Genomic DNA, 13,696 nt, shown 5'->3' on the forward strand with positions numbered 1-13,696 from the left:
CTCTATCCTGGGCCCTGCGCTCTGGAACAGTATGTACGATGGTGTAATAAAGCTGAATCTGCCTAGAGGCGTGGAGATCATTGGCTTCGCGGATGCAGCTCGACTTCAACACACATCGACTACGCTTGTAAAAAGGCAACGAAATCAATCAAGGTACTGACCAGATTCATGCCCAAGCAGCAGCAAGAGGCACCTTTTGGTTAGTGTCTCCTCATCGACATTACGATACGGGGGTCAGCCTGGATCGGGGTGTTAGAAACTCAGCGGAACACGAGGAGGTTGAATAGTACGTACCGGCTCATGGCGATACGAGTCGCGAGTGCTTACAGAACCATATTATCAGAAGTGGTTTGCGTCATAGCCAGGTTGGTCCCCATCGACATCATCTTGGCGGAGGACAGCGAGTGCTATAGGAGGAGGGGAACCAGAGGAATCCAGAAGCTAATGAGGCCGGAGTCGTTGGCTAGGTGACAGCGAAAGTGGAGTGCGGCTCAAAACGGTAGATGGACGCACAGGCTCATACCGACACTTAAGGGACACATTATGTCCGAGCTATCGCGGAAGTGGAAGGTCGACCAGCGCCCAGATAATGCCTGACGATGGGAGGTGAACAACTGCGAGGGCTGTTGTACTGGATAGTACCCCACAGAAGTAGCTGTGACGGAATGTGCGTCATGTTGGAGGCCACTACCTAATCGGCGCACCGTTGGGAAGAGAAATCTCGCGAGGGTGCCTGTGACGGGGCGCGCGTCACGTTGGAGGGCGCTTCCTAATCGGTACACATGTTGACAGGTAAGAAATTCCGCGAGGGTGGCTGTGACGGATTGCGTCAAGTTGGAGGGCAATTCCTAATCGGTGCACGTCTCGAAGGGTAAACGGTTACTGGTGAGGTAGAATGCGTGCGGTGCGGTGAACAGCATAATCCGCGCTGGCAATACCATATCGCGAAATAGAAGGTGGTTCACTGCGAGGATAGTTTCGATGGAACGAGTATCAAGGAGGACGTCATCAAATCGGTGCGTACCCCACAAGAGTAGCTGTGACGGAGTGCGCGTCACGATGGAGGGCACTACCTGATCGGCGCTCCTTTGGGAAAAGAAATCCCGCGAAGGTGACTGTGACTGTTGCGCGTCAAATTGAAGGGCAATTCCCAAGCGGTACACGTCTCGACGGGTGAGCGGATGCTGAACAATTGGCACAATTGGAATGAAACGAAGAAAGAAAGAGTGCATGAGCACCGCCGCCCCCCGAAGTAGTCGCTTTGATGTGGTCCCGGGGGGACGATGCGACGTGTAGAGGGCTTGGTTTTTAGTGGGTGTGAGCCCCACACAACGTCTGGATTAACTCGTCCCAGATAAGGCTGGTATAGCATTTCCTAATCTCTTAACAAACGGTTTAACATAGTGATATAGATGAGCTGACGCTGAACCGACATCAAGGCAATGAAGTTCTCTCAATTATAATTATAATATGTAGGTTTTTCTGTGACATTCACTCATTGAGAATAAATTTCTTATCGCAAATGTCATATGATTCGAACAATTTTTCAGATTTTGATCAGTGGAGTTTTTAAGTCGACGCCAACAACCAGTTGTTACATTGGGAATGTGATATTGTGAATGTAGCATCAACTTGTTTCGATTATAACATTTCACACGATATGTCGCATGGAAAAAGTAACTTATTTCCGATTTTTGTAGATTTTGAAGTAGAGCCATATCCGGTTTATTCTAAAAAAAAGTGACAGCAAAGCGCATGATTCGAGGTAGTAGCAAAATAGTAACGCACAAATGAGGTAATTTTGAAATTATTTAACATAAATTCATATTGTAAAGTGAAACCGTTACATCTTGCATAACTTGCATAATTATTTCATTGAATCACGAGAATTAGAACGTGCGAGACTTTTATGTCGAAGAAAGCATCGTGATGCTCTATCAACAATGAAACGGTTTGAATATTCTGGATGATATTTCACAAAAACTTCCAGCGTGATAACGATTATCTAATTTGTATGAAGTTTCAATCAAAAAATAATTCGATAGGGCGTTGTTTAGTCAAATTTACCATGAGACTTACTGTGTATAAACAAAATTTTATTGAAAACGTCTTTTGTATCATTAGAATGACTTCATTGTATATAGTTATTCACAAAGGTGTACAAAAGATTCTTACACGAAACGCAGGTGAACTTTATATAACTTCCAGTGTATAACTATATGCTTTTCAGATTTGACGATATTTTCCAAGCAATATAGAGTATCTTGCTAATAAAACCACACAACGAATAGATTATTGTTTTGTTTGTGTTATACGTGAAGGAAGGAATCAAATGACAATTTTAATATAGCAGGACACAATACCACTAATCAACATTTGAATAATTTCTAAAATAACTGTTTGGAAATATGGTACGCATGGCCATAAAATGATCAACAAAACCAATACAACCGCTTAGCAGTTGTTTGCAATCATAAGGTTAAATACAGTATATGAATTATCTGACCATATTCGGTTACATAGTGTACACTATGCAATTATTTTGTAAATTTGTATGTTATTTTAGAGTAGCTCGATAATTAGACTTAATGTGTCTTATCGTATGTATTTTTGTGACTGTACCCAGTTACATATCCAGAACTATCCGGAAGGTCTTTGCGACCAGCGATGCCTTTGCCCTTACCACTCTCGTCGAAGCGTTGCTTATGAGAGCCCGTGTATTTGGATGTGTCAGTTAGTCGTGCGACAGTTTCGGCTGATTTTGCGGGCTAGAAAGAGACAATAAAAAAATAAGAATTTCATGCTTGTTTCAAAAAATAATCGTTATACCGTTGTGTTGTGAAGTCCTGGAGTGCCACAGCTGGCCATTTTGCTTTTAATGTCGTTCACTTCCAGCTTCTTAGCCTTTGCGAGATCCTCCAGAAATTTGTTGTAGTCGTCAAATGAAAGTTTCATTGTTTTCAGTTTCTTGAAGTGGATGCCCGTATCAGTTGTAGTTATTTTCTTATCGATAACCTGGTAAAAATAGACCATAAAATAAAATATTCAGATTCACGACTGGTTATTATCAAAGTTTAGTACATTGCCTAATGAAATTTCAAACAAAATTTTATGTTATCAAATTACGAGAGTAGTCTATCAGATGTCTGCAAATAAAACCAACCAGATTTTTTTCCAATCAAAATTACACGTTTATTGTTCTTGAATGGTTAAATATTTTATTCGAAACAATGACCATTGGAAGCTGCGCGTTTTCCCATATGTTCGGTATTTTTTGATTGCCTCACGAAAAGAAAAATCTCTGTTTTGCAAGCCAAACCAGCCATCAAGTAATTTTCGCACATTTTCGGGTTATGGTTGGATTTCCTATAACCGTCTGCATCTGCACTTCTCACGATAAAGGTCACGAGCTCGATTCTCATTCCCGACATTGTTCCCTCGGAATGCAAGTAAAGCGATGGTCACAGTGACGAACTAGACAAAAAGCTGAAAGCCACTATTCAGGGTACTCAATAAGTTCGGATACAACTTTTCATCGTTGTGTAGGTGCGCACCATGTGCATTCTGTGTATTGATATTGGTGTCAGCTTTAGCCTCATATATAGGATAATCGAAGCGGTGTCGGCGGTGTTGTTTGTTTACCGCGCACGATAGAGAAGTACCGCGCCGTCGTAGTAAGGTTGGTTGCGAGTGGTGAGCACCCCGGCGACGTATTCTGCCGGTTGAAATCAATCCATGGGAAGCAGAATTTCAACTGGCAGCTGGCCTGGATGTGTCGATCGGGACTGCCCACAACATAGGACCTGGGATACACGTCGTACGAGAAACGCAAGGATCACGTAGTAACGAAGGCTACAACGAAGAAGAGGCTGGACAGAGCCAAACTGATACTTTCACGGCACGCAGGTCAGGATTTCGTGTTTTCTCATGAGAAACTCCTTGTCTTGCAACAGTCGCAAAATGTCCAAAATTATTGGCTGTGGGCGCCGACGTTGGCTAGCATCCTCCCGTCCCACATAAATATCTCGCAGTCCAGAGCCACGTGATGATGATGGTTTGGGGGCCGTCTTCAGGCGTGGGAACCTCTCACCGGTGTTTATCGAGAAAAACGTGAAAATCAACGCCGTGTACTATAAGACCAAGGTTCTGCAGAAGGTTGTGGCCCCGGAACTTCGGGACCTCTACGGGAAGGATCATTACGTCTTTCAATAGGATGGCGCACCGGCCCACACGGCGAATATCGTCAATCGTTTAGTCAAACGTTTTGTTTCCGAAAAAACTAGAAGTTATATATGTGATATAACCGCAAGGTGGACGTAGGACTACCGTTGGCTTAGCAATCAATTCGTAACAAACATAGATTAAATGTGCAGATTAGTGTGATTAGTGTGATTTTAATAGTCTGTTTTCGAAGCAATTTTTAAGCTATTGAAACAAGTTTCCGGGTAATTGATTAACAAGCATATAACTCTTGAACATTTTGTCTTCCGAATGAAGTGATTATCATGCCACTCCGTTCAGCGGGCAAAGAGGTATTAACGTTCAAAACAATGCGAGAAATCAATAATTCGTTCTCAGAAAATATCAACACTACGACTTTGCGATTCTCTCTAGCGTCGTTATTCGTCGTTCGTCATCGTTTACCGTATCGCATGTGTTGGAACAAAGGGGACGTGTGCCACTTTTTTAACACTTTCGGTCTGACACACCGACGCGAGTATAGGAGTAACTTTTTTGGATAAGTGCCTTTTGACGTAGAACTATGTCTTTCAGGAAGAGTGCCAAATCAGAAAAAAGGTCACGTTTTTATGAAATAAAGTTGATGTTAATAACTGAAAAAATAACTAAAATGAATTTTTTCATTCTCATGATTTGCATACCAATCGAATCGGAAATTCTCTAAGATTTGTTTGATATACTATCCACTACAATTCGCTAATCTCTAAACGGTTTAAATTCATAAAAACCTTTTATTCCATACATTTGTTCTGCCGATTTGTGTGCTAACCCTACCCGTATTTAGAATGCTTATAATTCGAACATTTCTTAACAGATCGGAAAGATGTTTGCATCAATTGATAGGAAATATTTCTACGCGTCTATCACAATTAATAAAACATTATTTTTCGTGAGATGAACAATTGAATAACTGTAAAATGTCAAGCGTTATTTAAATGCCCTAACTGCCAAGTTTTGATTGGCCCGATTTACGGTTTCCCCAACACAGACTTCAGAATCGATGTACCCGTGGAAATCCGCTTTGCAAGTATACATGCAAATCGGGGGTATTTTTGTTCCCACCGAACTGTGTTTCCCTAACACGGACTTCAAAATCAATGTGCCTGAGGAAATCCGCTTTGCAAATACATGCAAGTCGGGGGTATTTTTTGGTGTTGAGTACTTTTCTACGCGCTTGTCATTGTGCAGACCGGAATGTGTTTTTAAAATGAGAAGCCTGGGAAAATCGCCATTTCATATACTAGAGGTGAATGAACTTTCACGACTCGAGAACTATATAAACATGAGATGTGCGATAATTTCAGAAGGAAATGTAAAATACCATTATCGTTTGACAATATTTCCGTTCGCATATTTTGGTAATCCTAGGCATCATATCAAACGTAAAAGGACGTTCATCAAATTTATTTGTAACGAAGAACATAATCTATGACAAAAATGCATTCTAAAACAATATTTGAATTGGTAAACAAGTGGATTGCATAATATAATTACGTAGTTCTACGTCGAAAATATGCGGTCGTGTCCTAGATACAACCCCTTACAATTTTTCTTTCATATTCTAGAATACTGCTGAATGAAATGTACAAATTAATGTTAGTGGCGTGGAATATTTATTGAATATAATGCATAAGATCTGTTCGTATACACGAATCCTATCCTCGCGACACCTATATGTCGAAATTAAAAACCATCTAAATATGAGACAACCTTCAGAGGAAAACACCACCACACCATTTCATCGAAAATAACATCGCTCATATTCGATCTTCTGTTAAATAGACCCGTCGTGTGATGGAATCTTTCTCTTCTGCATCGACACTTCAACGGAGTACCACGCGAGTTTGGATTAGTAGTTGATAAAATTAAACACAGAAAAATTAATGTAATACGAATTAGAAATAAAAAGAAAATTTAAGTATCGAAGTTGCATACACGAGATATGTATTTTACACTGAAGTTGACAGAAAAAGATTCCCGGTTACGATGTCCCACTCCTCCGCTGTGTGGTCGAACATGGTCCTTCGAACCGGATAGACGTCGAGTGAATCCGTCTAGCCGGTAAAACATCCAACGTTCAATCGAGCGAATCAACCGAGAAGCGCTGGCAATTTGCATGCGGCAATTGCAAAAACAAATAATAGGAAAAACCCTTGGTGATCGACCTAAAACAAAACGCCGATTCCACCATTGAGCTTTTGAGCAACAATCAATTGAAGTACAGGGCATTATTATTGCCTCACAAAGGTGAGTGTAATTCCAACATAAATAACCCTAGAGACTTTTTTACCGGGTCTTATTTTTCATGTGACCAACATCGAGAACGTGTACCAAGAATCTTCACATCAACACGTGTATCCACGTGTCGATATTTTCGGAAAAATATAGGAAAGTTGGATCTGATAAAATGTTCTTTACTGACGGTTCATACAACACGTGTATCCACGTGTCGATATTTTCGGAAAAATATGGGTGTTGAATCGATGAATTCGTTCGGATCCTCAGAAAAAGACGTTATTTTGCCTTTTTTAAGCTGTAATTTATTTATTGACCTTTAGTATATTTTTTAATTTTACAAATTCATCAACTTACGTTATAGTTTCCAAAAAAATCGAACAACAATTAGATTTGTTAGAGAACACGTTCTTTCCATAAGTTGGTTAAATAGCTCAATGAAAAAAGGTAATCATCGGCTTGACATAGCTGTCAAACAGAAGCAAGATTGTCAGTTATCGAGGGATTCGACAATGATCGCGGAACAGATACGGCAGTGCTGCCAGTGTCCGTAACACTCCCCGACTCGTAAAGCTGCTCAGTTTTACCCTTTGAAAGCACTCCAGTACCGCGATCTTGCATACAGGACGACGAAAAACTCCGTCGTTTGTTTGGACGACGGCCTGTCGTACGCGGCCATCGCGTCCTGTCACCACCGAGATTATGCGACCTCTGATCCATCCGTTGCGAACATTTTTCTCCACCAGGACCACAAGATCTCCTATTTGCGGAGCCTTCGTTTCGTCGAACCATTTTGTTCTCATCGAGATGGTTGGCAAGTACTCTTTCGTCCACCTCTTCCAGAACTGGTCAACCATCAGCCTTGACATATCCCAGTTGGTACGGCAGACTCCATGACACTATGATAATGGTTTTCTGGTACGCACGACTCCGTCTGAACTCAGGTGAATGAAATGGTTCGGCGTTAAAGCCTCCTGTTCCGTCGATTGAAGAGGTATGAAGGTCAGCGGCCGCGAATTGATTACGGCACTGATTTTAGCCATGATTGTTTGTAGCGTTTCGTCATCTGGGTTCCCGTAAGCGGGCAGCGATGCCATTGCAACCTTGACGGAGCGTACAAGGCGTTCCCACACACCTCCAAAGTGTGGGGCGGAGGGGGGATTGAAGACCCACTTCGTGTTGGCATCCGTGAAGGTGTTAGCTAGACCGTTGTTGATGGTTTTGAGTTCCTGCAGTAGCTCGCGACTAGCACCCTTGAAGTTCGTCCCGTTATCGGTGTATATCTCGCTGGGCGCACCACGATAAGCAATGAAGCGACGGATGGCCATCTTGCAAGACTCTGTCGTGAGGGAATGCACGATCTCCAGGTGGATGGCTCTAACGGTAAGACACGTGAACAAGGCGACCCACCTTTCCACGAGACTGCGACTTCTTTTGACCGATATCGGCCCAGAATAGTCGATACCTACGTAGGTAAACGGTCGGCTACACTGCTCCAATCGTGCCGCAGGTAATGGACCCATCTTCGGAGTAACGGGAGATGCCTTACGAATTTTACAGCTCTGGCAATTCTTTGTGACCTGGCGTACAACTGTGCGGAGATTCGGTATCTGGAAACGCTGTCGGATTTCATTCACTATAGTCTCGTTATTTGCGTGCCGGAACTTCCGGTGATACCAATCGACGAGGAGTTCAGTAAGCCGGTGGTAACGTGGTAGAATTATGGGAAACTTGAAATCATATGTCACACTCGTTGCAGCTCCAATCCGACTGTCCACGCGTAGGACACTCCTTTCGTCAGCGAACGGCGATAACTTGTAGATTTTGCTCGTTTTATCAATCTTCCTCACCGGGCTCCCACTAAGCAGCACGGCGACTTCGTCCGGATAGACTTCGGCTTGTACCATACGCCAAAGAACTGATTCCGACCGCTGTAACTCATCGCGCAACAACCTCCCAATTTCTTTTGGTTTCCCCAATCTGCGACGACGGGCATTATCGAAGCATCGGACGACATACGCAATCGTTCGCAGCAGGCGCTCCCACTTTGAGAAGCGTCTGAAATCCACTAAATGTTCTACGACGACCTCTCGATGAATCAAGCAAGCACGTAGCTCTTCAGTAGTCTCCAACGGTTGCGCTGTAGTTTTCTTCGGCCACTCTGCTTCCGGACGACGTAGAAACTCGGGACCCCGAACCCATCTGGAGTTGGGACCGAAGCAGGGACCTTTTCCCCACTTAGTTGCTTCATCCGCGACATTTTGCTTCGACGGGATCCAATTCCAATCTTCACCATTGGTTTTATCCAGGATCTCCCCTATTCGGCAGGCGACAAACTGTCGGTAACGTCTGTGATCCGATTTTATCCAGGCAAGCACGGTTTCCGAATCGGTCCACAATACGCGACGGACAATGGATAGTGAATGAGATGCGATAATAGTCTTCGCTACCCTAGCACCCAAGACAGCACCTTGAAGCTCGAGACGAGGAATGGATAAGACTTTCAGCGGCGCCACCTTGGCCTTCGACATCACGAGAGCGCAGTGAATATTCCCGTTGATTTCCGCCCGAAGATAGGCCACACAGGCGTATGCATCCTCACTCGCATCCGTGAATACATGGAGTTGTAATGGACCGATCTCTGCAGATGAGAATCCAGGAAAGTACGCACGGTCGATGCGCATCCTCGAAAGCTCTTCAAACCCAGCAATCCAACGGCGCCATTTCTCCTTTATTTCACCGGAAACTCCTTCGTCCCAGCCTGCCTGGGTTCTCCAGATATCCTGGATGATAATCCGTCCGTGGACCAGAAAGTGGGATAGCAACCCCAATGGATCGAAGATGCTCATAACGCACCGTAGCAGGTTGCGCTTCGTCGGCGTAATCCCGTTCACGTTCAAATCCACGTCGTACATGAATTGATCATCCTTCGGTATCCAGGACATCCCCAAAACCCGCTCAACAGCCTTCTCCTTATTGATTTCGATCAACTTGGCTTCATCGGGTCCAGGGTCCCCGACTCGTCGAAGAACCTCCTCTGAATTGGAAAGCCAGTTCCTTATCATGAATCCTCCATTCGCGTGTACTTGCTTCACTTCTAAAGCCACTTTAATGGCCTCGTCTACGCTGTCGAAGCTGTCCAAATAGTCGTCGACGTAGTGCTTGGACACGATTGCTGCGGCTGCCCTAGGGAACTCGTTTTTGTGATCTTCAGCGTTCAAATTCTTAATGAATTGTGCCTGACTTGGCGAGCTCGTAGATCCAAACGTACCCACATCCATCACGTACACCTGGATTGCGTGCGAGGGATCTTTCCGATATAGGAATCTTTGTGAGTGAACGTCGCAAGGTAGAATTCGAAACTGGTGGAACATCTGTTTCAAGTCCCCGCAGATCGCTACTTTCCGCTCGCGGAATCCGAACAGAACCTCCAGCAGCGATGTTAGGAGATCAGGACCTTTCAGAAGCATACTGTTAAATGAGACACCCTGAACCTTCACTGCAGCGTCCCAGACTAGCCGAATTTTCCCGGGTTTCTTCGGGTTTCGAACGGCCCCTAACGGTAAATACCACACCCTATCAGGGTCCGCCGATTTCAGTTCTGCCGCGGTCGCCAAGTGGATGTAGCCGCTTTGCAGATACTCGATAATCTGTCGCTGAACGCTTTCTCGAAGTTCTGGATCTGCTTTCATCCGCCTCTCGAAGCACTCCAAACTTCGCTTCGCCATACCAAAGCTGTCGGGGAACTTAAACTGATCGTAACGCCACATGAGTCCCGTCTCAAACTGGTTCGACACGCGTCTGGTTGTCCGCTCCAGAATCGAACGAGCCCGCTTATCATCATCGGACTCTGGACCCTTTTCCACCGATACTCCTACGCTGTCCACGGAGAAGAATTCTTTCACTAGATCGTGTAATTCACTGTCTTGGCTACGCGCACAGATGTGTAGACTCACTTTAACTGAGCTGTCGCCCTCTTCTGCCATCCCCGAGAGTGTCCAACCAAGCCTAGTTTTACAAGCAATCGGGTCGCCAAGTTGACCCTCTTTCAGTTTCAAAGCTGCTATTAGACTGGCGTTGTTGGAACCGATCAGGATTCCAGGAGAAACAGATTCATAGCTGTTTAAAGGTATTCCCTTCAAGTGGGAGTGCTGTTGAGCCAACTCTCCGAAATTCAAAGACTGCCTAGGAAGACCGAGATTCTTCACCGTACGGGTGTCGTTCAGCATGAACCTTGCCGAGAGGGATGCACCACCAATCTCTAGCGAAACTCGTTGTGAATTGGGTTCATAGCGGGTAACGTTGCCTGTCCAACTCATGCACAGTGGTAGATCTTCACCGTCGTCAATTCCCAAACGTTTCGCTACCCAGTCTTCCACAAGAGTAACGTTCGACCCATCGTCAAGGAACGCGAAAGTCTCCACCGACCTTTCCTTCCAGAACAAACGCACAGGAAGAAATTTGAACAGAACTGATTGCTTTGGGTTGTGGTGTGCGTTCACCTTCTCAATGTTCTCGGTTGCAGCCCCTGCTAGTTTGGATTCTTCCCTTGCAGTTTTGTCCTGCTTGTAAAGCACCGCGTGCAGCAGTGGGTGATGACGCATACGACAGCTTTCCACTCCACAGGTTAATTGTAATTTACACGGCCTACGACCATGCTTACCGAGACACGTGCGACAGAGATGGTTGTCCAGCACGAGCTTCCAACGACGTTCTGGATCCATCTTCTTGAAGATCGCGCAATCCTTCACCTTGTGCTGGGGGTCCTCGCACGCCAAGCAGAGTACCTTCGAAGCTAACTCCTGTTTCGGCTGCTGACCGTTTTTTGATGAGCCCTCCGATGAATGAGCGTTGATGTAGTTCCTTTCCCTCGTCTTTTCACATTTGTTTACCTTGGATGACCTGGTATCAGCCAACACGGTGACGTCAGACGCTGCTACAACAAGAGTGGACAAGTACGCCGAGAATGTACGAAGATCAACTGCGGGAAAGTTCCGCTTGTACAACGCCCAATCCAAACGAAGCTGCGCCGGTATTTTCTCAACCAATTCCTGCAGCAATACCGGATTGCACATATGTGCCACTTGGCCCGCCGCGTCCAGGTGGTCGCAGAGATTCTGCACGGCCATCCCGAATGTTATTAATGTTTCTAATCTATCCGGTTTTGGAGCCGGTACCTCCCGTACTTTATTTAGCAAATTATGAATAATCAGCTCAGGCCGTCCGAAAAGCATATATAAAGTGGACAGCACCTGAGGCACGCATGCCGGTAGAAGCAACCGACTCTTGACTGCTTCGTACGCCTTACCTTGCAGAGCCCGCTGGAGTCTCGCCAAATTCTCCACGTCAGTATAGCCGCAAGCCGTAGTGGAGTTGAGATAGGCACTGTAGAACAGTGGCCAGTCCTCCGGGTCCCCTCTGAACGGGGGCAAATCTTTCGGCATTACCTGTCTCGCTAACAACTGCTGCTGCGTAGGTGCCACTGCCATAAGTTGGTTAAATAGCTCAATGAAAAAAGGTAATCATCGGCTTGACATAGCTGTCAAACAGAAGCAAGATTGTCAGTTATCGAGGGATTCGACAATGATCGCGGAACAGATACGGCAGTGCTGCCAGTGTCCGTAACAATGGGAAAGTTGGATCTGATAAAATGTTCTTTACTGACGGTTCATACATAAACGGGTCCACTGGCTTCGGCATCTTCAATGAAAATTCCAGTGCCTCTTTCAAACTCAAAGATCCTTGTTCCGTGTATGTCGCAGAAATGGGTGCGATATACTATGCTCTAGGGATCATTGAAACACTGCCCATCGACCATTATTTTATTTTTTCAGACAGTCTCAGCTCAATAGAGGCAATCCGCTCAATGAAAGTTGATAAACGCTCATCTTATTTCCTAACAAGAATAAGACATCTATTGAGTGTTTTGGTCGAAAAATTATTCAAGATTACCTTAGCATGGGTTCCCTCTCATTGCTCGATTCCGGGGAATGAGAAAGCGGACTCGCTAGCTAAGGTGGGCGCTTCAGAAGGCACACTTTTTGAAAGGCAAATTGCCTATAATTAATTTTTTCACATTCCTCGTCAGGACACACTCGTTAGTTGGCAGCGCATGTGGAGTGAAGATGAGTTCGGTCGCTGGTTACACACGATTATCCCTAAGGTCTCGACGAGTGCATGGTTTAAGGGATTGAATGTAGGTCGTGATTTCATTCGCGTGATATCTCGGCTTATGTCCAATCACTACAACCTAAACGCGCATCTCTATCGCATTGGGCTCGCAGCAAACAATCTTTGTGATTGTGGCGATGGCTACCACGACATCGAGCATGTTGTCTGGTCGTGTATCCGGTTCCATGCTGCTCGCTCTCAGCTCTCTAGAGCACTGAGAGCAAAAGGCAGACAATCGGATATCCCCGTCCGGGATATCTTAGGTAGCCGGGATCCTGATCTTCTGCTTCATCTATACCTGTTCCTCAGAAACGCCGATGTCAACGTTTAATGATGTTTCCTTCGTTGTGTCCCCGTTTCATATCCCTCCTAGCGATCGATAAACTTTTACTTAGTCGCGGCAATACATACACACACTCTTTACAGATGCACGGGCCAAAGGTTGTGCAGTCCACTGATCATTCAACAAGAGCCAAAGGTTGTACCGCTCATGACAACAAGATTGTTGGAGAAATTTCATCATGTCAGCTGAGCGAAAGATACGTGGAATGAGAAACCGCAACCGCAGCATTTTTGAATCGTTCACAGCTATATCAATTTTTGTAGAAAATTATGAAGCTGAGCGAAATTCACTTGAGATTCCCGTACGCCTGGAAAATCTCATGCAAATTTGGATAAACTACAACAAGGTTGAAACCGATCTAGAGAAGCTAGAGGAAGATGAAGAGTTATTGGAGTCGTACCTCAAAGAACGCACTGAATTTGAGAGTTTGTATTATCGGATCAAAGGAATGCTTCTTGTACACAATAAGCCGAACAACCCTATAGAGGAACAGCGTAGATTTCATGACAACCCCGGTCAAATGAATCAAGTGAAGCTACCGGACGTGAAGTTGCCAATTTTCAGTGGTGAATTCGACCAGTGGCTGAATTTTCATGACCTATTCGTATCATTGGTCCATTCTGCACAGAACCTGTCGACGATACAAAAGTATTATTATCTGCGCTCGTCATTGGCTGGTGAGGCATTGAAGCTCATCCATACCATTCC

At 44.9% G+C, this 13,696-nt stretch overlaps 1 protein-coding gene across 3 annotated transcripts in view; it reads right to left on the minus strand.

Annotated features, from left to right (window-relative positions):
- Positions 1–2,075: 2,075 nt before the first annotated feature.
- LOC129769206 (tubulin polymerization-promoting protein homolog) overlaps positions 2,076–13,696 on the minus strand; it is a 40,622-nt gene continuing 29,001 nt past the window's right edge. For all 3 annotated transcript variants that reach the window (XM_055771314.1, XM_055771313.1, XM_055771312.1), the window contains exons 3-4: positions 2,830–3,015; positions 2,076–2,768 (exon numbers count right to left, since the gene is read on the minus strand). In XM_055771314.1, the coding sequence (XP_055627289.1) occupies positions 2,586–2,768; positions 2,830–3,015 (369 nt within the window). In that variant the 3' untranslated portion in view covers positions 2,076–2,585. The remainder of the gene's footprint in view (positions 2,769–2,829; positions 3,016–13,696) is intronic.

Source organism: Toxorhynchites rutilus, chromosome 2 (genome assembly GCF_029784135.1).
Source record: "Toxorhynchites rutilus septentrionalis strain SRP chromosome 2, ASM2978413v1, whole genome shotgun sequence".
NCBI classification, from domain to species: Eukaryota; Metazoa; Arthropoda; class Insecta; order Diptera; family Culicidae; genus Toxorhynchites; species Toxorhynchites rutilus.